We start from the raw sequence: 25,217 nt of genomic DNA, 5'->3' as shown, positions 1-25,217 counted from the left end.
AGATATGGGTCTATTTTCATTCTTCTACATGTTGATATCCAGTTATGCCAGCACCATTTGTTAACTATGCTTTCTTTTTTCCATTTAATATTTTTTGCTTCTTTATCAAATATCAGGTGTTTGAAGATGTGTGGATTGATATCCGGGTCTTCTATTTGGTTCCATTGGTCCTCCTGTCTGTTCTTATGCCAGTACCAGGCTGTTTTCAGTACTGTAGCTCTGGAGTAGAGTTTGAAGTCAGGGATTGCGATGCCTCCAGAAGTTCTTTGATTGCCCAGGATTTTTTTTTTTGACTATCCTGTTTTTTTTTTTTTTTTTTTTTTTTTTTTTTTCCAAATGAAGTTGAGTACTGTTCTTTCGAGGTCTTTGAAGAATTTTGCTGGGATTTTGATGGTCACAGTTTTGTGTCTTTATGTATGTTAAATATTTTCATCTATTTATTTTGATAGCCCTTTTTTGGAAAGAGTCTCACTAGGTAGCCGAGGCTAGCCTCAAATTAGAAATTTTCTTACCTTAGCCTCTCAAGTGCTGCCATTATATGTTTGTACCACTACACCCAGTGAAAAACAATGTTAAATTACAAAAAGATGATGCAAACTGAAAGTAAGAGGTTTATGTCCAAAACAGGTACAATTTTTTACATATACTTTTGATTCATGTTTGACTGAATCTATGCATGTACTATACAGTGGGCCCACGAGATAAATTTGAAGTTTTCCGTAATAAAAAATTAAGAAAAGAAAGCAGAATCAAACAATCAATTGAGGTGGTCAGTGAGCTCTTATTCTGTAAGGCTGTTCTGTTAATTCAGTTAAAAAAGATATTTGAAAACAAGATACTATTTGTTTGAAGACACTATCAAGATAATGTATGTGTATCTTCCTGATTTTTTAAAAGATAGGGTCACACATTGAATCTGGAACTCACCAATTGGCTCGACTGTCCAGCAAGCTGTAGGGATTCTCCTGTTTCTACTTCCCTAGTGCTGAGATTACAGGCATGTTCTGTGATACCTGGCTTTTTACATGGGTACTGGAGATTCGAACTCAGATCCTCATGCTTGCATACCAAACACTTTACTGGTTGAGCTATCGCCTCACCACCTAGCAAAATAATCTTCTTACACATTTCTTACAAGATTGTGTTTAAATATTGAGTAGGGCTTTGCACTCAAAAACATAAAATTATAAACAAAACTGATTTTAACTTTGGTTTGAGAATTTCAAATACCTTTTGAGCAAATTTGCACACAGTTTAGAAATCACTTGCCTAAACAGCCTAGGTAGAGTCAGGCTTAGAAGTGAGGATTCTCATTGGCCTTTAGAAACATCTTCTCATTCTCTCCTCTTGTGTGATAGATGCACTTTTTTGTTCAGGGTGTGCATTTGACAAAGTAATACACACTGCATGGTGGGGATTGGGTGAGAGATCAGTTAAGCACTTGGAGAGATGGCTTGATGACAGTTACTTTTCTGCCTGGAACCCTTGATTGTCCCTTGGAGAGTAACTATAGAAAGTAACTGTCTTTGTTCTCACTGGACACACTGTCACTGCTGGTGTGACTCCTCTCTCCTGTTCTCACTGGTTACACTGTCACTGCTGGTGTGACTCATCTTTCCTGTTCTCACTGGTTACACTGTCACTGCTGGTGTGACTCATCTTTCCTGTTCTCACTGGTTACATTGTCACTGCTGGTGTGACTCATCTTTCCTGTTCTCACTGGGCACGCTGTCACTGCTGGTGTGACTCCTCTCTCCTGTTCTCACTGGGCACGCTGTCACTGCTGGTGTGACTCTTCTCTCCTGTTCTCACTGGTCACTCTGTCACTGCTGGTGTGACGCCCCTCTCCTTTTACTTGCGTGTAGTCTTCCTTCTTCCTTCTAGTTCAAAAGGCACAAGATCAAGGACAGCAGTACAGAGAAAAGAGTCAGCTCCTAGCCTCTGGATGGCAGGGATGTGCTTGAAGAGGGAGAGGAGGCTGAGATCACATTCTTTGCCTCCTTGCTTTGACACTGAGTGGGTGGGTCCTGATACCAGTTTTTTGTGTGTGCATTTTTACTTCTTTTTTCCCCATCTAATACTCTTCTTGGGAAGAAGCATGCAAGTCTGCAGTGAAATACATCTGGAAAATCTCCCAGCTTTTCTTCTTATTTTGCTCCTCTGCTCCCTAGTCAAGACCAAACTGTCGGGAGCTGTTTCTTCCATCCAAGACAGAAACTGTAGGGTTTACTGCATCTTTCCCTGTTTCTGTGCTTTATACGATACAATTGTTAAGGTAAAAAGTCACATGAAATAAAGCTAACTTCTTTAAGTGAAAATCGCAGTAGCATTTAGAATGTTCACAGTTTTGTATAACTGCCCCCTCTATTTAGTTCCAAAATCTTCCATCACCTCAAAAAAAAAAAAAACCTTCTTCCCAGTAAGCAGCCAGTTGCTGTCCCTTTCATTTACACCCTAGCAACCAGCAGTCTGCCTTCTGTTTCTCTAGTTTCCTAATGTCAGTACTTCATGTGCTTTCGTGTCTTTATATAAGACAGCACATTTTACTTTACGGTAGCTGAGAAACTCCCCAACTCTGTTTCAGCTGTGACATGCAGCGGATGTTAGGTTGGGTTTGGGTAGTCATTCTGAGCAAGATTATTTTACATCCTTATTTATTATTAAATGATTATTAAGTGATGCCTGGGTGTGCGTGCACACATGTGTCAGGGTGAGAGGACAAGTCGTACAACTTTCTCGAATGCAGTTTGGTCTTTCAACCGTGGGTTCCAGGGATCTAACTCAGGTCCCCAGGCTTGTATGGCAAGCACCTTCATCTCCTGGGCTATCTAGAACTCCCCCACTCAAAAAGGCTATCTCCCTTTTTGAGATAGGGTCTCTTGTAGTCCAGATTTTGAATTTCTGATCCTCCTGCCTCCGTTTCCAAAGTGTTGGGAATCATAGGCATGATGTACTACTCTGGCTTTGATCAATATTTTTCAATCTTCAAAATACTCAGGGCCCAACAGATGTTCAGCGCGTCATACCATTCACAAATCTGGCACAGAATGCATTTGACGGAGAACTAAAGGCCATTTCCTTTAAAAAAAAAATGTATTTGTTCACCCCAATTTTCTTATTTGACACAAACATGTCCTAATGGCATATTTTCTTGTTGTTTAATCAGCAGTGGTGATTGAATGATTAACTAATATGGAACTTTATATGTAAGTTTGCTCTACTTAGCATTTCCTGGCAATGTGACACAGACTAGGATCACCAGAGAAGCGAGTCTCACTTATCCTTATCAAGTTGTGTCTGTCCCTGTGTCTTGGCTATTAATTGATTCCAGAGGATCGAGCCGACTGTGGGCAGAACCGTTCCCTGGGCAGGTAGTCCTGGGCTATAGAAGGAAGCTAGCTGAGCCTGAGCCAGAGCAAGCCATCAGGCAGCATTCCTCCATGCTGTGTGCTTCACCCTCATGCCTGAGCTCCTGCCTTGATTCCCCTCAATGATGGACTATACTCTAGAAGTGTAAGCTGAAATAGACAGCAACAGGTATGAAACAGTTTTCTTTCCCTCTAGCAGCATAACATATAGAGCGCATCAAGATTGTTTTAGGGACTTTTGTCCCTCCTTAGAATCACAGTGGCCAACAATAGTATCTGGAACAAAGGAAATTATAAGAAATGTTGAAACAGCGACAAAACGTTGGGAAAATTCCCACCCTCGAGTGCCTAGACTGGAAGGAGACTCTGGCAGCTTCTAATTTCAATCCGGATCTTTTAGGTTCTAGCAGAAGAGACAGGAGGCGCTTCTCGGAAAAGGTATATCAAAAATATAGACAAGCCACGTGGTCTGAGGGTATAACTCTGTGCCAAAGCACTTGCCTGGCATAGTTGAGACCTTGGGATATGTAATGCTGCAACAAATAAAAGAAAATAAAATAACACTAGGAAAGACCCTTACTGCTGTGCCGCGCACCGCACCCCCATGTCTGTGTTCAGTGCGCTGGAACCCTGTTCGCGAGCTTGGGGCAAGGGGCAGGAGGTTAAAATACACAAACACAGAGGCACACACAGACAGAGAGACAGATACACGGGTCATCCTTGAATTCCCCAAGAATGCCCCCTTTATTGTGTTCAGGGGCAGATTATATAGAGATAGCCACGCCCCAGCCAAACCCACCAGAAACCACTCTCCTGCCATCAGGAACTCCTGAAGGTCTCGTGCTCAGAGCAGCTGTAGGCACTCAGATCAGGGGATTACAAGAAATTCAGGATCTGGGGTCTCACTGCTCCCAACACTGCTGTTCCAATACATGCTGGCTGTCATGCCACAATTCTCAGTTCTTAAAATTAAAATCTAAAGCCAGGTAGTGATGGTGATGGTGCACGCCTTTAATCCCAGCACTTGGAAGGCAGAGGCAGGTGAATCTCTGTGAGTTCAAGACCAGCCTGGTCTACAGAACAAGTTTCAGGCCAGGCACCAAAGCCATACAGAGAAACCCTGTCTCGAAAAACAAACAAACAAACAAACAAACAAAAATTAGGATCTGCAATTCCCCACCACAAAGAAACCTGCTCAGGTCCTCAATTCCATGCTTTATTTTTGTTAAACTTTGTGTGTGCAGGTGTTTTGTCTGCGTTTATGTCTGTGCATTATGTGCATAGACATATGGAGTCCAGCAAGAGGGCTTTGGATTCCCCGGAACTGGAGTCACAGATGGTTGTGAGCCACCATATGGGTTCTGGGAATTAAACTCTGGTCCTCCAGAAGAGCAACCGGTGCTGTTGACTGCTGAACCATCTCTCTGATCCCCAAACCCATGTTTTCTTAAGGCCTTGCCCCTAAGCAATGCAGCTATGTCTGAGACAGACACAAATGCTCCCACCAGGGAGCTTAGGTTCCGGGTAGAATGGAGCTGCAACTGCATTTCTGATCAACTGCTCACTTCAACTGTGATAAGCACCAAGAAGGTGTTAGGCTAACCCGGTGAGCGTTCGCCAGGGAGCCTTTAAGGAAGGGGATCTGTGGTCAGTCACAGAAGTGATAAGCAGGGATTAAGCAGGTGCAGGAGGCCGGAGAATAGTTTTAGGAATATGTTTTGGCTTTAAGCAAGTTGTTTGCTTGTTTTAATTTCAGAACTTGTCTGCTACAGGGATAGGAGTCTTCGGGAGAAGTTGGTGAAGCAATAGTGGAGCAGGGGTGAGGGACCACTGTGAAGGGAAATGTTCAGAGTTGATGGTGTCATAAACTGAGGACTCTCCTCGGGAAGCATTGCTTCAGAGCCTTTCACTGTGACTGTGTGTGGTCGAGACAAGGTTGAAGACTCACCATTGTTCGTTTTGTCTGTGTTCCCGAGCCAGTGTTACACTAAAACCTGGCAAGAGCCACAGATATACTTAAACTTAGATTTCAAAACTAGCCAGAGCTGTTTTGGCAGGATGTATATGCTGGTTTTTTTTTTTTTTTTAAAGCAAGCCAGAAACAATTTTAAAAAAAAAATCAGACTGCCTGAAAGGAGTATTAATCGTTGACTTTTCCTGCATATAAATACCATACTGGGTAAGTAATTGGGATTTGAGGAAATAAACTTTCTTTTAATTTTGAGAAACGGTAGGTACCACCGTCTTTATTTATGTGTGTGAAGGAGAATCTTTCCTCTGGGCTTCTAATGTTTGCCAACTCGGAGGGAATGGCCAAACTCTGAGTCAGTCCTATGAACCCGGCATACCACCAAGGCACTCAGTTTGAAAAACAGGAGTGAATCAACTCTTGCCTCCCGTTCGCCCCACCCCCACATCGGGGTGTGAACGAGCTTTCCAGCGGTGCTCAGAGCTGTCCTCAGGCTTTCAACTCCCTGTAGTGTATATAGCTTTCCTTCCTCTGTCCTGCAGGTTTCTAGGCTCCCTCGAGGTGTGTTGCCACTGCTGGAGATTCCAAGCAGACGATGTCGCTGATGAATCACCTGAGAGTGATTCCGTGTACATTGCTGTGGAGAAGGTTCCAGTTTCCGAGGTCTGCGCCACGGAGGTCCTGCAGTCTCTATACTTGCACTTACAGAACCCGGAACCGAGCCTGTGAGTACTCCAGTCCTTTACGAGTAAAAATGTCGACAGAAGAAAAAAAAAAACGAAATTTATACACTTTAAAAACTATGAACATGCCCGGCGATGTTGGCGCACACCTTTAATCCCAACACTCGATGCGCAGATCTCTGTGAGTTCGAGGCCAGCCTGGTCTACAGAATGAGTTCCAGGATAACCAAGGCTACACAGAGAAACCCTGTCTCAAAAAACCAAACCAAACCTGTGAACATGACTGTAATGACAGCAGACATGGAAAGTTCTTTTAGATCTTTATGCTAAATGATGTCACGCTGAAAGTAGACAGAGCTATGAAAATTTGAGATGTCTTGAAGGCTGATATCTTACTTTTTTTTAAAAAAAAAAAAACTAAGGTTGACACACAGACTGCATGCAACTGTTGCAGTGGGTCTTGATTTATAGAATTTGCATATTAAGTTTTGCAAGTGGGCCATTGTCTTCGTGCTCTGAACGAAATATTCTGTCTGGAGTTAGAAATCCCAGACTTAATTCTAGCGAACCAGCTTGCCAGTGTGCGCTCTGCTGTAAACACGTGAGCTCAAATGAGGTAGCAGATGGTCTTTCAAGGCCCTGTGGCTCCCTGGGAGGCACAAGTTATTGTTCATGCTATGGTGTTGCAGGGATTCTCCCCCCTGGCGTGGGTGCAGGGCTGTGGGGGAGTGTGTTTACTCCCTTGATCCTAGTCGCAACCCACCCCCACCGCAGTTATAAGAACCCAAAGTGTCTGTAGACATTTCCCAGTGAGTTCTAGGGAACAAAACTGCCCCCTGGATAAGAACCACTGAGATAATGAGGAAAGATGGTGTGTGCATTTGTGTTTATGGGCAGATGAAGTAGCTAAGTATAGCACTAAAGAGAAAATTTCCACTATCAAAAAAAAAAGCCTCACACAGACTTTTTGAATGTTGGCCTGCACTGAGATCTAGGTTTCTCCCTGAACATACATACATACATATATATATATATATATATATATATATATATATATATATATAAAATTAAAAGATGGGCAAAAAGAAGAACGTGCTTGCCAAAGATGGTGTTAATCTAGTTTAAGCCCAGGATTCTGAAACTGCTCCACAAATCTATTTTAACTGTAAGTTCCCTTACTTGCCTTCAGCACTGGGTGTCTTCTTATTAAAAGAAATTGGCCTGAGTCATAAGAAATTTCTGGTTGCTGGGTGTGGCTTTCTACAAGCATGCCCACATCCTATCCAGACTGGCTCACTATGAATTCTGGTACTTTGTGGTCTAAGGCCTAAGACGGAAACAATTAGTCATATTGATCCGGCTACTAAAGTTTTCCTCTTTTCTGTTTTAGCCAAAGGTTGAATGTTAACCATCTACAATCCTGCCTGCCTGTTATTAGGACAGCTTTTGGCAGGCAGAAGTGGCAGAGAAGGACGATTTACCTTGGTTAATCTCTCATGTATCTTAATAAATGAGAAGTTAATGTTCTTCTTTCTAAGTTGGGGGGGGGGGGGAAAGGGGGCACATTTTCCGTTTGTTTGGCTCTTGGCATGTAGCACTGCCTCAGACTGTTTTCAGGCAGGAGAATGTTATGGCCTTTGTTGCCCCAGTGAGCAAATTTCCTCCTCTACTTAGTTGTGAATTGTAAAGCCCACACTGATTGTTCCTGACAGCTCAGAGCCCCACAGAAGGCCGCCTAGACCGACACAAGAGGTTGGCAATGCCTAGACATTCAGTTCTGGCAGCTCCTTTTAGGATCATGCGCATTCCTTTTTAAAAGATTCGTTCATTTTATTTGGGTAGGTCTTGCCCGCATGTATGTCTGTGCAGCTCATGCATGTTGGGGAATGTCTTTGGAGGTCAGAAGAAGGAACCAGAGTTACAGATGGCCGTGAACCACCATGTGGGTACTAGGAAGGAAACCCAGTTCCTGTGCAAGAGCAATGTGTGCTCTTTGATCCCGAGCCACTTCTCTAGACCCCATCGTGACTATTCTTATCTTCGTCGTCTTGGACATTGTCATAGGTTCGGTGCTATCTCAAATCTTCAAATCTGACCGTTTTATGTGTTGGTTGTTTGTCTGGTGTAGTGTAACACAGGCTGACTTCCAGCTCACTACCCATAGCCCAGGATGGCCTTGAAATCTTGATCTTCTTCCTGTTTTAGTCACTGGGAGTGCCAATATTCAGTCATGCACTGCTACACCCAGCTTTCAAATCTGACCATTTTAAGGTAATGTAAAGCAGAGCAGGGAATAAAAGGGAAGTAGGAGAATTTGGCAAATTCAGAAGCATTGTGCTAATTGCCTTTCACCTTTTTTTCTCTGTTCAGTAATCATGGACTGTCTATTCAAATTACTGTTTGCTGTTTTCCCCAGATGCAGTCAGTAACTCTTGAGGATTTAATAAGCTATATGCCCATTACCCAAGATGAAAATAAAATCACTTTCACTCAGAGTACCATTTAGCCTAATTGTTTCATTAAAAAAATTAGGCATAATATCTTAAAACATAGGAAAATGAATTTGATGATTTAGTAATTTTTAATTTAATGAAAGTTATAAAGAAGATGATGGAGACTACAAATGGTACAAATTTGTTATTACATCAATTTGTACCATTTTTAATGCCCTTGATTTTCCTACATTTATTTGTTTGCTGTTTTTTTGAGACAGGGTTTTATGCAGCGCAGGCTAGTCTCAAAATTGCTTTGTAGCTGAGGCTGCCTTTATACCTTTGCTTCTTTGGTCTTCGTTTCTTGAGTGCTGGGATTATATCTGTCCATCAACACATTTGGCTTCTTTATTTTTATATAAGGAAGAGAAACATTGGAATTATTGAACTTCATTGTATGAAATACAGCCACTAAAAATATAAAACTACAAGGATAAAAACAAAAGGAATAAAAGGCAAACGGGGAAAGGAAAAAAGTGTACTCACTAGTCTCATGTATTTACAAGTCAATTTAAATTTATTAAGATGTTATAACTGTGTGTGCCTAATAATTACCACGCTGGATGTTTCCATCTTCAGAAGAAATTCTACTGGACATTCTTGTATGGAGTTTTTACAGCATTGTTCTATTACTTCTCTATTTAATTTTGAAGACCACAAAGCCTGGACAACAACATTTATGAAGCTTGCTTAGGAGGGCTGGAGAGATTGCTCAGCACTTAAGGGCTCTTGCTGTTCTTGCAGAGGACTAGCACCTATGTTGGGGAGCTCACATCTACCTTTAACTCCGTCTCCAGAGGACCTGACACCTTCTTCTGGCCTCCTAAGGCACACACATACAGCACATGTCAGACATAGACACAGATACATAAATAAAAATAATTAAATAAGTAAATTAATCTGAGGGGGTTATTTAGGTGACTCTCCTGGAAGGAATTCATACTTACACTTGAGTATGTCTTATTATTTCCTTGTTTTTTCTGTGCTTAAAAATCTATGTTAAACCAGGCGTAGTGGTACACGCCTTTAATTCCAGCACTCAGAAGGCAGAGGCATTGAATCTGTAGGAGTTCAAGGCCAGCCTCCTGTACGTAGTGAGAGTTCTAGGACAGCCAGGGCTACATAGCAAGACCCTGACCCCCGAAAAATATAATCATCTATTTTAAAAATGTCTTTTGATAAAATTCAGTTCTGTTAAAAAATTTTGTTTTGCTGGGCAGTGTAGATGGTGGCCAAAGCTGGTTATAGTAACCCCAGAATCAACAAACAAACACATTGAATAGACAAAAATAAATTAATAAATTAATAAACACATTTAAGGGTTTTCTTTTTACCTTTATTTTGATTATTTTTGTTTATGTGTACATGTGTATTCGTGCTACAGGCTGCCCTCTGAGGCTAAAAGACGGAATCAGATCTGCTGAAGCTGGAGTTACAGGTGGTTGTGAATTGCCAAATGTTGGTGCTTAGAACCATGCTTGAGCCCTCTGCAAGAATAGCGTATTGACATGATTTTTTTAATGAAATTCTGAGGCCTTCAACACATTTCCAATCAATAATTGATTAATTTCTACATTACCTTGTGGTAGAGGACCTGGCAGACCTGTATGGGATCAAATGTGTGTTATGTATATGGGATGATACATATTCCTGACTACATCTTGCAACTGGATAAATAATGAAGTAAAAAAATAAGTCATTAAAATTAAAATAGTTTAAATAAACTACTTACCTTGAGTTGTTGAGAGCAATGTCTATATTTCAATATACACATCAATTCTATGTTAAAGTCATTAAATATTTTAGTCTATTAAAAGAGATTAAAATTAAAATAGTGTAAGTAAAAAAAATAGCAAGTTTGCTTAAGTATGGAGCCTTCTCTCCAGTCCATTTAAAGTTTGGCATAATGGCTCACACTTGTAATTTTCACATAAGCATTCAGAAAGCTAAAGAATTATGAATCCAGGCCAGCCTGAGTTACATAGTGAGACCCTGACTCAAAAACAAACCAAACAAAAATTCACTGATAACTCCTGGGTGGATATAGGCCCCGGATACTTCAAACCGGATTTGAGATTGAGAGCTCCTTGGAATCTCTTGGTGATCTTGGGCTTATCTTCAGCTCCCCAGGACTAACAAGAGGCCCTGGAGCTAAGCATAGGAAATGGGGGCTTTCTTCCCTGTACTAATAAAGGCAGGTGATTAGTTAGCCAGTTCAGCATCAGGTTTCTCCACAACCCCCAGCAAGTCAACCTGTGCTTCTATGAGTGTTAGTAGTGCCTTAAGGAGAGCCTATGTATCCCTGCAGTAGCGCCTTAAAGAGAGCCTTGTATCCCTGCATAAGGCCAAAGCCTAAGAAGATGGTCTTTGGTTCTGTAGGAAAAGCACAGCCCTCATGACAAAGACAGGCTAGAAAGCCATTAAGGGTGGAGAGCAGTGCTTCCCGGCAGGTCAGGGAGAATCCACAAGGATCATTCTCCGTTTTCTAATGGGTTAGGAAAGGGAAAAGAAACGGATTAATTTTTGTGATATGTTTTATTTAATCCGGTATATTCTGGATGTTGATGTCTTTAACATGTAATTACTCGAAGGATTATGCATAAATAGTGCTATTCAATAGATGTGCAACGTGAAGCACAAATATGAGCCATATAGGTAATTCTGTGTTTTCAAATGACTTCATTCAAATAAAAGCTAGAAGGATGGTTCAGTGGTTAAGAGTGTTAGCTGCTTGCTCTTCTAGAGGGTCTAGGTTCAATTCCCAGCACCAGCATGGTGGCACACAACCATCTATAACTGTAGTCTCGGGGCATCTAACATTTTCTTCAGGTATATGCAGGTACCAGGCATGCACATGGTGCACAGACATATATGGAGGCAAAACAGTCACATATGCAGTCAAAGCATCCATATACATTCAATAAATAATAAATAATTTAAAAGTACAAATAAAGAGATAAGTTCATTTTTACTGTTTTTAGTTAACCTACTGTATCAAAAATATTGTATTTCTAACATGAAATCACTACTAGAACTATAAATGAATTTTTGCATGATTTTGTGCTTAGCTTTCAAAGGTCATTGATTTATAGCACATCTCAGTTTACACTAGCTGCATGAGCTAAGTGGGCATCATACCAAAAACTCAGTTACAAAGAGGGGCCAGAGCAATACCTGGAGCTATTCTAAATTTAATCAGAAAGAGCGTAAGGATAGAAGGTAGGAGAGTTGGGAGAAGGGAAGAGAATTGGATCCCTTTACAAGCTCTTTTCCTGTCCCAAAGTTTTCTGTGCTTCCGGTAGCCCTGTCCCTTTAATGTAAATTCCATGAAGGTTTGATGTCTATAATTTATAATCTCCTTCCTCATGTTTTTGGTGTTTTTTTTTTAAATACTCTGGGTTTCTTTCAGACAGTTTCCCAACTGCTATCAAGTCTTGCTTCAGGAGGTTCCAGCAACTTGTGCCAGGATTGCTTTCTTTCTGGGCAACAGCTGTAACCTCCCCCCCCCACCTTTATTTTTTTAAAAAAAGAATGAAATTTTTTTTAATTTCATGGATTGGGAGAATTATTATTGCAAAAACATCCATATTATTGAAAGCAAATTACAGTTAATGACTGTCCATCAAGGTATAATGATGTTGTTTATGAAACTGTAAAAATTCCCAAAAATTCATGTCTGTATTTGAGATTATAATTACATCATTTCCTCCTTGCCTCTTCCCTACAAATTCTCCCATGTATTCCTTGCTATTTTTCAAATTCATGGTCATATGTATATTCCTAAATATGTAAGTACGACCGACTCAGTCTGTATTATGTCACTTGTATGTGTGTTTTCAGGATGACCATCTGGTATTGGATAATCACTTGGTATGCTCTTTCCTGAGGAAGACAATTTCTCCCACTCTCAGGGTTCCTTAGTTGCCTGTATCTTTATCTAGGGTTGAGACCTTGTGAGCTTTCCTGTGCCCACCATAGCATGTCTGTTGTCATCCTTATTCAAGCCTTGAACAATTAATTCCATTCACGAGAGTGCCCCCTTCATGACCTTCGTGGTGCTCTTTCTGTTCTTAATTTGAGCCACAACTACTGCTTGAAAGCGAGGCTGGCTTGCAGAATGGTGAAAGAGGCAGACAGTTAAGCAAACAATGCTAACCATACCTGTGAATAAAGATTGGAAGGGTACGTCAATGTTGTGATTAAGACATGACTGGGTATGGTGGCGCACACCTTTAATCCCAGCACTGGGTGGGGGGCAGAGGCAGGTGGGTCGCTGTGAGTTTGAGGCCAGCCTGGTCTGTGATACATAGTGAGTTCCATCATAGCCAGGGATACATAGTGAAACCTTGTTGTTTTTTTTTTTTTTTTTTTTTTTGGTTTTTCGAGACAGGGTTTCTCTGCAGCTTTTTTAGAGCCTGTCCTGGAACTAGCTCTTGTAGACCAGGCTGGTCTCGAACTCACAGAGATCCGCCTGCCTCTGCCTCCCGAGTGCTGGGATTAAAGGCGTGCGCCACCACCGCCCGGCTGAAACCTTGTTTTTATAAAAAAGATTTGGGATGAGAACTAGAGGAAACTTTGCTAAGGAGGGAACAATTAAGCCCAAGGCTTAAAGATACTGGGAGTCATTCCTTGAGCTGAATGGGGGGATTAGTTTTTGTCGAAGGAACAAAGGGGCTAAGGCATGAATGTGTTTCTCATGTTTCAAAGGCTGAACTAGCGATACTCGTAAGGCTGGAGAAACCAGTGAACTGACTGCATCTTCCTTAAACTTGTATGTTGAATTCTTGACATCCCAGTGATGATGATGTAGGAGATGTGGCCTTTGGGAGGCAATGAGATGAAGAGGACTCTGCCCTTATGAATGGGATGAGTGCCCTTTTATGAAGACCAGAGTGAGATGACAGCAGGAAGCTAGCTGTCTACAAGCCAGAAAGTAGCCTTCAACAGACACCACGTCTGCAGGTGCCTTCTGTTGGGCTTTCCAAACTCTTGAACTGTGAGAAAACATTTATTTGCTGTGTTTATAAGCCCACCCATTCTATGATATTCTGTTATAGGAGCCCACAGAGACTAAAACAGTGTCAGAGCCCACACTACACCAAAGCTACAGGAATAAGAATTGAGGCCAAATGAATGGTCCACATGGAATCTAAAAGTTTGAGGATCTGAAGAGATGCATGTAGTACGCAGCCATGAAGGCAAAACAACCATATGTATAAAAATAAAAAAATAAATCTGTGGTGACTTGAATAGGAATGGCCTCCCATAGACTTATGTGTTTGAGTGCTTGGCCCATAGGGAGTGGCACTGTTAGGAGGTGTGGCCTTGTTGGAGGAAGTGTGTCACTGTGGAGGTGGGCTTTGAGGTCTCATATGCTCAAGCTATGCCTAGTGTGGCAGTTTCCTCCTGCTGCTTGCAGATTAAAATGTAGAACTCTCGGCTCCTTCTCCAGCACCAAATCTGCCTGCACACTGCCAGGTTTCCTGCCATGATGATAATGGACTAAACCTCTGACCCAGCCAGCCCCAATTAAATGCTTTCTTTTATAAGGGTTACTGTGGTCGTGGTGTCTCTTCACAGCAATAGAAACGCTAAGACAAGATCTTTAAAAAAATTAAGTATTGATGTTTATCAGCTGCAGAACACACACACACATATATATATATATACATACACACATACTCACATATCTCTCTCTCTCTCTTTCTCTCTCTCTCTCTCTCTATGTATATATACACACACACACACACACACACATACACAGTTCTGGGCTGTGAACCTACAATATCATGCCTGGGAGATGAACATTCTACCACTGAGCTAGCACCATAGTAATTACAAATCCTATGAACAATCAGACTCTACTAAGTTGAACTGCATTTGACACAATTATTGCTGTTTTATTTTCTATAAGACATATGTGAAGATAAAAACCTCTCGGCATGCAACATAATCTTCCTATTTCAAGGGAAAGATCAGCAAGTACCAGTAAATTATCCCCATCTGCTTTTAGTTTCGGAGGAGAAGGAAAGGGAGAGAGGAGGATGAAAGATATGAGTGTATCTTTTGAAAACGAGCTCGAGAGCAAAAGCTGTCTAAGCGGACAGAGAGCAGGACTTCCCTGCTCAGTGGTCTAGATCAGTAAAAGGGGAGGGGAATGGGGGTCAGATGAAGTCTGCTGGAAGCTGAACTTGTAAAGCAAAAGTTACCAGCTGAGTCTAGCAATATAATCGTAAGAGGGCAGTTGAAGGAGTAGGCCCAGCCTGATTTGCCTGGGCTACTGATTGCTTGCATGGATGTGAGAATTTATAGTTCCCATTTTCTGAATGAAATGTTGAACAATTAAAGGTGACTAAGGACATTATCTTAGGGCCCTGATAATCAGCATTCCCGTTCTTCCATGATCTTTACAGGACCCTCACCTGTTAGGCTTTGTTTGATGGCTTTGGTTTGGTTTTAGTTTGGTTTGGTTTGGTTTTGGCTTTGGCTTTGGTTTTGGCTTTGGTTTTTGAGACACGGTTTCTCTGGAACTCTGGTTTCAAGCCCCAGCTATCCTGGAACTTGCTCTGCAGACCAGGCTGGACTTGTTGGCTTTTTAACTTTATGACGTCTCAGGTTATTGACATCGGAGGATGTCAGAGGAGCAAGATAGGTTTCCTTGGGCCAGGAATCTTTGAAACTGACTGGGCTGTGAACCAAACTTTGAGTTTGCGTGTGGTTTTTGGTTCTAGGTGAAGGCTTCTCAATTTTGGCACTAGGAACATTTCCCGTAGGATAATTCTTGCTTTGCACAGCCTGTCCGTCCTGTGCAGGGAAGGGTGTTTAGCAGCATCTCTGGTCCTTATCCAGTAGAGGGCAGTAGAACCCTATGCCAGTTTTGTCTTACAGCTTCTGGAAACTCAAATGTGTCTTAAGGGGACTGAATTCTTCCTCCTGCTGAGAACAACGGGGGTCAGCACCCTCAGGAGGACTCCATATCTGCCGGGACACTTTTGATAAAAGAAAAATCAAGCAAACAAAAGATAAGACTTGGCGAAATATCTTCTCTATGATAGTGAACCCTAGACAAGATTCTGGTTTTGTGTCAATAGGAGGGCAAGGATTACACCAACATACATGGAGAGATTTTCCTGGCTCACAACACAGTTGTCTTAATCAAACCCATAGAGTCGGCGAAGGGGCAGGATGTGCAGGGCATTGCTGCTAACTTCTGTCCATTTGTGTTACTCCTGCTTTTTTATGGCTTTATTTTTTTATTTATATGTATGTGTGTGAGACTGTACAGCCACTTGCAGAGGCCAGAAGGAGGAGTCAGATTCCCTGGAGCTGGGGTTTATGTGTTTGTGCCCCGCCCCCCCCCCCCCCCCCCCGTGTGGATACTAGGAACCAAATTCAGATCCTCCACAAGAGTAGCAAGCACTCTTTTTCTCCTCTTTTTCTTGTTGTTTTTCTTGTTGGTCTTGATTCTGTCCATTCTTGGTGCTTCACTTTTTTCCCTTTTTATTGAAAATTTACTTTTTAACTTTTATTGATTCTTTGCGGATTTCACGTCATGCTTCCAATCCCAGTTATCTCTGTCCCCTTGCATCTACCCTCTGCCCTTGCAACCCCCTTCCCCACCAAACAAACCCAAATTTAAAAGAAAAACCAAAACCCAAACAAAATAAAGAAACAAAAAAACCAAGCAAAAGGAAAAGAGAGAGAGAAGAATCTTGTCATGGAAGCTATAGTGTGGCCCACTGAGTCACACAGTTTATCCTTTAGTTCATTCATCTCTTTCTTAAAAATTATTTGTTATGTCTGCATGTATGCTTGCAGGCCAGAAGAGGGCACCAGATTTCATTATGAATGGTAGCGAGCCACCATGTGGTTGGTGGGAATTGAACTCGGAACCGCTGGAAGAGCAGCCAGTGCTCTTAACCACGGGGCCACCTCTCCAGCCCCTAGTTCTTTCATCTTTCCTTGCAAGTGTTCATTGACACAAGTCATTAGTCTGGCTTGAGGATTCTGGCTTCTGCTATGCCACTGTTGATGGGCTCCCAATGGGGCTCCTCTAGGATATCCTGTTGTTGTCCTGCGTCATAGAGATCCTGCTGTTTTAGATCTGTAGGTTCATCTCCTTTACCTGCCCTAACAGTTCATAGATGAGGCAGAGGTTGAGGTGGGGCAACACATAGCCCTGGTTCTGGGCCCTGCTGGTAGCTGGATTGGTCAGGTCACCAGCTGTCCCTTATCATCACTACCCAGATGAGTTCTCCAGCACTGCCCAGGCTAGCTCACTCAATGCAGTTTGCAGCAAAGAGAAAAGAAAAAAGATTGTTATTTGTCAGGTGGTGGTGGTACATGCTTTTAATGCCAGGGCTTGGGAAGCAGAGGCAGGCAGATCTCTGTGAGTTCTACAGAGTGAGTTTCAGGACAGCCAGGATTGCACAGAGAATCCTGTCTCAAACAAAAAACAAACAAACAAAAAAAACCAACACCCCCTGCAAAACGAAAATCAAACACAAAAAATAGTTTTTTTTAAAATATAATATATCCTGATTACTGTTTCCCCTCCCTCTACTCCTCCCAGTTCCTCTCTGCCTCCCCTCAATCCAAATCCACCCCCTTTCTGTCTCTCATTAGAAAATAAACAATTTTCTATTATTATTTTATTAGTTTTTCTTTTTATGTTTTAGTCAGGGTCTCTATATAGCCCTGGCTGTCCTAGAACTCACTATGTATACCTATGTAGGCTAAGAAAAGAGGCAGGTTTCTAAGGAATAATATGTATAATAAATAGATTTAAAAAGCTGACATGTTGGGATAGGACAAAAAAAGAAGGAAAAAAGCCCAAGAAAAGACACAAGACACAGATGTAGATGAAGAGATCCACTTGTTCACACACTCAGAAATCCCATAAAAACACTAAACTGTAAGCCACAATATATACACAAAGGATCTGTTGTGTTAAAGGGGATAAAAAAATTTAAAATACAAAAATAAAAAATAAGGTGAGTAGTAGTGGCACACACCTTTAATCTTACCACTGGGGAGGCAGAGGCAGGTAGTCAAGGCCAGACTGGCTTACAGAGAGAGTTCCAGGACAGCTTGGGCTACACAGAGAAACTGTATCTCAAAAAAAAAAGAAAAGAAAAAAAAGAAAAGGCTAAAAAAAAATCCCTGTCACAGTATTATGAGACAAGGTACTACCAAAGATGCTGTTCGCTTTCTATTGGCCATGCACTGCTGGGCAGGCAGCCTACCCTTAAGAGTGATTTGTTTCCTGGTGAGACTTACTTTGAGATAATGAAATTTCATTTCATTTGAGAAATGAATTTTCATTTGCAAGTGGTTATCAATTGGAGATAATGTTGGGTTAGGAATGGGGACACGTGCCCACTGTTTAGCTCTAGGACCCCATCTGGTGCCGACGTGTGCAGGCCCCATGCATGCTGCCTCAGTCCCTGAGTTCATATGAGCTTCAGTCATGTTGATTCCTTGGGCCTTGTTTGCTTGGTGTCCTCCATCCTCTCTGGTTCTTTCCACCTCCTTTTTCACAGGGTTCCCTGAGCCCCGAGGGGAGGGATTTGACGAACACATCTCATTTAGGGATTAATGTTCCATGGTCTCTTACTCTCTGCATGTTGTCTGCCTGTAGGTCTCTGTATTTGTTTTCTGCTGCAGGAGGAAGCGTCTCTGATAATGACTGAGCAAGGCACTAATCTGTGAACAGAGCAGACTGTCATTAGGAGCCATTTTATTGCTGTGTTCTTTCAGCAGAACAGTAGTATTTAGTCATTAATTGTTGCTCTTAGTGCCCGTGTTAATGGTGTTTTGTTCGGAAGTCTTTTCCTGCGCCAATTCAGTCAAGGCCATTTGCCCACTTTCTCTTCTACCCAGTTCACGGTATCTGGTTTTATGCTGAGATCTTTGAGTTGAGTTTTGTTCCGGGCGATACATCTATTTGTATTCTTTTATATGCAATCATCCAGTTTGACCAGGAAGACCATCCCCAATTAATAGGTGTGGGTTCTACTCATTATTTCTGGGTGGCTTAACAGGTCTGCCTGTGTTTTCATCAGGAAGTCTGCTGGTATGTATTGCTACAAAGACCTGGGCTTGGCTCCGTGGAGGAAGGGGCAGCAAAAGTCATATAGTCAGTGCCAGTTTTGGACAAACTATGTAGTATACCTTCAAAGGCTGTGTCCACGGTCTTGTGACAAACTGTGGGCACGAGGGACCTCAGCAATGCGGGAGTCTATCCAGGCCTTACAGAGTGGCTGCTTGCTCCTCGCAGCTCTTGATAGAGGTTAGCCTGGCACGCACACGTATACAGTGCAGCCATCCCCCAGGAGGCAGGCTATACCAGCCAACCAATTGAAAATCGACAATACTGAATCGGAAGTTTGCTTTCCAACAGTTCTAACCTCGTTTCCTTTGCTGAGATAAAGCGTGTTATTGAAGGTTCACTGGACTTTGTATTTGAAACCAGTTTAGGTGGTTGGAGTTCAAGAAACTGCCGTGAAACCAAGAGCAGCATTTGTGAAAACCATGTCCACACTCCGATCCCCATGTATGTTGCTGAGCCCACAGAACTGATGGCACTGGCTTCAGGTCACATTAGCAGACAGGCTGAGATGGGTTGGTTTTATTGAGATGACCAAATGAAGATTCCCCTGCAAAGTGCTCTCTGGCCGGCCCTGGTTTGCTTTATGCAGTTGATTAAGGCCCCAAGTTTCTGAGACTGAGCTGCCTTTGCCTTCTTTGGTTTCTTCCCAAAGTGGGTGGTCTTATGTGTGGTACTAGATAGTGATTGTTCTTGCTAACTGCCTGCTCTTTCTCTCTCTTAGTACCTCCACTCTGGGAGAACTTGGACCTTGTTCCTGCGGGTGATCGACAGTCACCCATCAACATCCGATGGAGGGATAGTGTTTATGACCCTGGCTTAAAACCACTCACTATCTCTTATGACCCCAGCACCTGCCTCCACATCTGGAATAATGGGTACTCTTTCCTTGTGGAATTTGAAGATTCTACAGATAAATCAGGTAAAAGCAAGATCTAGTAGGCATTTGTAAAGTGAAAGGAACTATGTTACACCAAAACAGGCAGTCTCCATGATACTAGTGACCTGTTTATTAACAATGATGTGAAACTCACTGGTTTTACTTTTTGAATATATGTAAAATGTTTTTATGATCATTTCTTCCATCCAATAGAAGTGATGTTTTATTACTTATATATAAATTCTATAACCAGTATAGAAGAGAATATGTGAAATTTAACTTTGCTAGAAATTTATTTTGTATGTATATATTCAATTGGTACAAATTTTCCTCTGCTTGCTGACCTTACAAAAATCAGCATATTAAACAAATATTATTAATCACATTGAACTTATCAGATTGCAATATACCTGAAATGGGCCAAAAATAATGTTTATGTGGGTGCTAGATTATAGTCTTAACTATCTAAGGTATGTCACATATTAGAGAAATAAGAAACTTATATCATGCTAGTTTTGTTAAACAGTATTACTTAGTTTTGCAGGGTGTGGTGGCACACACCTTTAATCCCAGCATTCAGAAGGCAGAGGCAGGTGGAGCTCCAAGACCAAGTCTGGTCTACAGAGTAAGGTCCAGGATAGCCAGAGATACACAGAGAGATCTCATCTCAAAGAAAACACTATGAATTTGATGACATCCAGTAAGTATTTCTTTGAAACAATTATTCAAAATAGTATAGATAATGTAGTGGTTCCCAGTTAGGAACAGTTTTGACACCTTCCTCCCATTGCTCCATTGCCTCCCCTGGACCCTGGACAGGGGATTCTCCGGAAACTCTGTAGACATTTTTGTGTATTTCAACTCTCGGGGAAGGTGAACACAAGTAGCATTTAGACCCAGAATGGTGCTGAAGGTCCTATGATGCACAGAACACCAAGCAGGCCTTGGATAGCTTTAGAACTGATGTTGGCAGTTCCTGAACTCAAGAAAAATGGCTTTCTCTCGAATATGAGAAGGTGGGTCCATAACAGTGATGCTGGGTGAGGTAAAAACATGTACTTTAAAAGCACGGGCATATGTAACTGATCTGGAAATCTCAGCTGTTCCTTTGTCTTATTTGCATTTTCCTGTAACTCTTGGATGCTTAGATATGGTGCTCTGGCCTCTTTGGTTCCCTGGACTGCAAACAGACCACTCTTCCGGTGGTCTCTCTTTCTCTCTCTCTGATTATCTTCCTGCTACAAGCTGCAACATTATACAGTAATTGCTCCGCCATCTTCACAAACGAGTTATCAGAACCAAGGGATCTGGTAAAGGCTAAACCGAAAGGCAGGCTTTTTGGCATTATTGCTTTGTGGCTGTCTTTTGCGGTAGATTTTTTGCTGTAGCTGAACACCCTTTCTGTTACAGTTTTGGAAACTGATTCTCTAGTCCAGAACGGTTTTCTACTGCCACCCTTCATTCCTCTCTCCCAGGTAAACACAGAAATCTGCCTTCCTGCAATTATCTGTATCAGTGGGCATTTGGTCAGAGTTTAGGGCCAGACAAAGAGCATTCCATTTAAGATAGTCACAGATATCCAAGGACATAGAATTACTGCTTACCCAAGCTGCTGCTCTGGTTTTAACCCCACAACCAGAGCTGCTGATAACAGCATGCCCCAGAACTGATAATTTAGGGCCTGGGTCTCCTCTTTGTTTCTTCTGCCTAGAACAATAAGTATTTAAAACACACACACACACACACTGAGCAATAAGTATAAACTCCAGACCTGGGCCCATAGAAACTGAAGTGTCTATCTGGTGTATGTGCTTTCTGATAAAGGGCCATCAGCTTCTCCCTGACTATGTAGGTTGCTTGGCTACCCAATTCCATGCATGCTGAGAGAAAAAGAAACAGTATACTGATTTAAACAATCCATGCCCTATTCATAATTATACTGAAAATAAACTTTTTGGCTCTTTCTAACCCCCTAAAAATGTACTGTAGCGCACTTCTCCTCTAGAATTCCCTGATGATTTAGTTCCTTTCTTAACTAACTTTCTCCATTAAGGAGTCATCAGACATGCACAGATCTATGTGTCTGTGTGTGAAAACTCTTATCTGATTTTCTATGGGGCAAAGAATTCCAGCCCTGGAACCTACTAGGACTGGGAAATTGCTGGTTGTAAGGATATATATGACTGGGGATGTTTGGAACGGGTGGAACAATGAGAAATGATGGGTTGAAGAGAGAGTAAATGAACATGGGTAGACAGAACGTGTTGTGAGTAGACTTCTTTACCCCCAGATTTTTAGTCCCCCCTTTAGTTTATCCTGACATCTTTAATTGAACTCTGAACGGAAGCCTTAAAGGCACAAACTTTGAGGCTCCCATTATCTTCCTTCTAGCATCCTTCTCTGCTATGATTCAGTATTCAAACCTGTCCCTTTGTACTAAAATGTCTCCACATCCCCCATTCTCCGCTTTGTCCTATGTGGGTGCATGTGGGTGTGTAGTATATGTAAGCGTATGTAGTGCATGCAGATCTATGTACCATGCATGTCCATGCAGAAGCCACAAAAAGATGTCAGGTGTCTTCCTCTATTGCTAGCCACCTTATTCCCTTCAGACAGGGTCTCTCACTGAACCCAGAGCTTTCATTTCAGCGAGGCTGGCCAGCCAGTAAAATGTTGGGATTCTCTTTCTGTCTTCCTGTGCTGGGGTTTCAAGCATGTGTGGCCAGGCCCAGTTTTGCATGGGTGCTGGGGATTAAAACCCAGGTCCTAAGGCTTGCAAAGCAAATCCTTTTACCCTCTGAGCCATCTTTCCACTCTTCTCTGTTTCGTTCTTTATGGTACAATACAGCCCCTCCCCCAAACCCTTAATGTGTTACTTAACAGGCCTCAAACTAAGAAGGAATTTGCTCTTTTTCCTCACAGATTTGTGAACATTTTTCTCATACTTTACCCCAAACTTAGAATTTATTCCCCATTTCCACTGCAAGCTCGTATTACCCCATATGTAAGAATTCCAGGAAATTTCCAAACAGCAAACTAAGTCCCTGTGTTCCCCATAACTGTGCTGGCTCTCTGCTGTTATCCCTGTTGGCCTAATAGGCAGACCTAGCTGTGGGTGCCTACCCGCACACATTCACTCTGCCTAGCTGTGGGTGCCTACCCGCACACATTCACTCTGCCTAGCTGTGAGTGCCTACCCGCACACATTCACTCTGGATATACCTCAAAGTTCCTTCAGAGTCAGTCATAGGACCGTTCCTGGTAATTTTCTTTCTGTCTGCAGACGCTAGGGTGTTGGTCAGCTTTGAAAGCCCTTGGTGGACTTAGCAGGTTGACAATTTATCATCGCTGTGTTGAGTGGGGAATCACAGGAAGCTGTCCGATGGTTTCTCTGAGCCAAGTGAGTTAAGCCCAAGGGCGTTCAGAGTTAAATGGCTACGGTTTTGTTTTGTTTGAGACTGGATCTCATGTAGCCGAAGCTAGCCTCTAGCTCTCTGTGTAGCCAAGGATATCTTGAACTCCTGATCCTCCAGCCTCTGCCTCTCAAGTGCTGCTCCTGCATGTGTGCCCTGACCTGGCTTCCATAGCTGTTTGACAATGTTGTAGTCACTCTCTTTCTTTTGAAGTGTAGATTTAAGAAGTCCTATTCTATTCTTTTGCATGGGTCATCTCAGAGGAAAACCAAAGAACTCATGTTTCCATCACAACAGATGTTTAGATTCTACAGACCTACCTGACTAACATCCCTCTGATGCTGTTTCCCTGAGTGAGTCAATCCCTAGCAGTCACATTTGTTTTTATAAACATGCAAGAAAAATCCTTGAGGAATTGCTGGAGCCAATGCTAGCGCTCTAACCACTTTGTTCCCAGGACTCACAGTGTGGCTGTATCTACAGGCAAGGGAGCTAATGAGAACTAGTGAGACTGGCCAAGTCTGAAGGAAGCAGTAGCAATGAAGAACAGGTGGGTCTACTCCAAGCAGGCAGCCTTTTCACCCACCCAGCCTGAGGTCCAATGAGATTGTGTGCCCATCATGGCCAGAGGAGTCTCACGGATGCAAGTCAGGTTGAAAATACGTATGTTCGTTAGAAATTGTCCAGCTTTAATTTGTTTCCTGTTCCCAGTTTTCTTGTGTGTGTGGTGTGCATGGTTTTTGCATACTTGTGGTAGCACATGCACATGTGGAAGCCTTAGGTTGGTGTCAGGGATCATCGCTGTTTCTCCCTATTGATTGGACTCAAAACCAGAGCTTGCTGCCGATGTTATTCTCGCTAGCTAGCTTGCTCTGGCAATCTCCTGTCTCTGCTTCCTAGAGTGGAATTACAGGTGAGTCACCTCATCCACCCACTCACCTAGATTTCTACCTGAGTTCTGGTGATGCAACCTTTAGTCCTCACACTTGGCCACCAGCAGTTTAATCATTGAGTTACCGTCCTAGCCCTGAAATTTTCCAGCTTGAAATTTTGGCACTCGGATTTTAAAATGTCTTCAGTGTGGTGTGAACCAGTGCTATGTGGTAAATTGGAACACCCTGAGGCCAGTTCTGCCTTTCATTTCCCTCACAGCCACTTTGCTGGTGACATCTCCTCTCTGCTTTGTTCATCGTCTTTGGAGGCAGCAAACAGTCAAGGGCCAGAATATGTTTTCAGGGTTGTCCTAGGGAAAGAAGAGAAAAAAATGGGCCCTTTCCTCTGTGCCTCTTAGTTTGGGATTAGAACCTCTTTTTTTGTTGTTGTTGTTGTTTTTCGAGACAGGGTTTCTCTGTAGCTTTGGAGCCTGTCCTGGAACTAGCTCTTGTAGACCAGGCTGGCCTAGAACTCACAGAGATCCGCCTGCCTCTGCCTCCCAAGTGTTGGGATTAAAGGCGTGCACCACCACTGCCCAGCTAGAACTTTAATTTTATTTAGAAGATTAGGTTAAATATTTGACAAAACCATGTTCACAGTTTAGAGCTTTTGAAAAATGGAGCTAGGCATGTGGCTCACTTGGTAGAATGCTTGCCCAGCATACACAAAGTCAAGCAAGCATCAGCACCACAACAAGCAAACAAACAAACAAAACCACACACACACACACACACACACACACACACACACACACACACACACACACACCAAGCCTGGTGGCACTCACGGATAATCTCAACACTTGGGAGGTGGAGGCAGGAGGATCAGAAGTTCAAGGCCATCCTCTGCTACAGAGTGAAAGCAAAGCCAGCCTCTACTACATGAAACCCAGTTTCAAAAACAGTAAAATTTTTCAGGGGAAGAGAGCATTTTTATTTCAGTTCATTGCTCCTATTAAAATAATGTTTTGGGCCATTAACTCTACACCACCCCTGCCCTCCAAAGAAAAATCATCCTTGGTGGCTTTACCTGCCTCTTAACGAAAATGTCTTTTGTCCCACCTCCCACTTTTTTCGGACAGGGTTTTACTATGTAGACTCACAGAAAGCCACTTACTTTGCCTCCTGAGTGCTGGGATTAAAGGTGTGTACCATCATGCTTGGCAAAACGTTTTTTTTTTTTTCAAAGAAATCATGTGAGAAAACTTTAGAGCCCAATAAGATACAGAGGTGACCACTGCCTGCTACATCAGTGCATTTGGTCCTTGGGGTTGCCAGAGTCCACCATTCGTGCACAGAAGTTGCAACTCACAACACAGTACACGTTGAAGATCATAACTTTACCCTTTCTGAGGAGTGCTCGGGAAGGGGG

At 42.4% G+C, this 25,217-nt stretch overlaps 1 protein-coding gene across 3 annotated transcripts in view; it reads left to right on the top strand.

Moving 5' to 3' along the window:
- The window catches only part of Ca5b (carbonic anhydrase 5B), a 53,325-nt gene that overhangs the window by 10,670 nt on the left and 17,438 nt on the right, over positions 1–25,217 (top strand). For 2 of the 3 annotated variants that reach the window (XM_038317156.1, XM_038317155.1), the window contains exons 2-3: positions 5,880–6,062; positions 19,345–19,542. In XM_038317156.1, the coding sequence (XP_038173084.1) occupies positions 5,933–6,062; positions 19,345–19,542 (328 nt within the window). In that variant the 5' untranslated portion in view covers positions 5,880–5,932. Of the gene's footprint in view, positions 1–5,879; positions 6,063–19,000; positions 19,068–19,344; positions 19,543–25,217 lie in introns of those variants that run through there. The other variant, XM_038317157.1, reaches the window with a different exon arrangement.

The sequence above is a fragment of the Arvicola amphibius genome, chromosome X (assembly GCF_903992535.2).
Source record: "Arvicola amphibius chromosome X, mArvAmp1.2, whole genome shotgun sequence".
Lineage (NCBI taxonomy): Eukaryota > Metazoa > Chordata > Mammalia > Rodentia > Cricetidae > Arvicola > Arvicola amphibius.
This window is presented reverse-complemented; position numbering and strand designations above follow the sequence as displayed.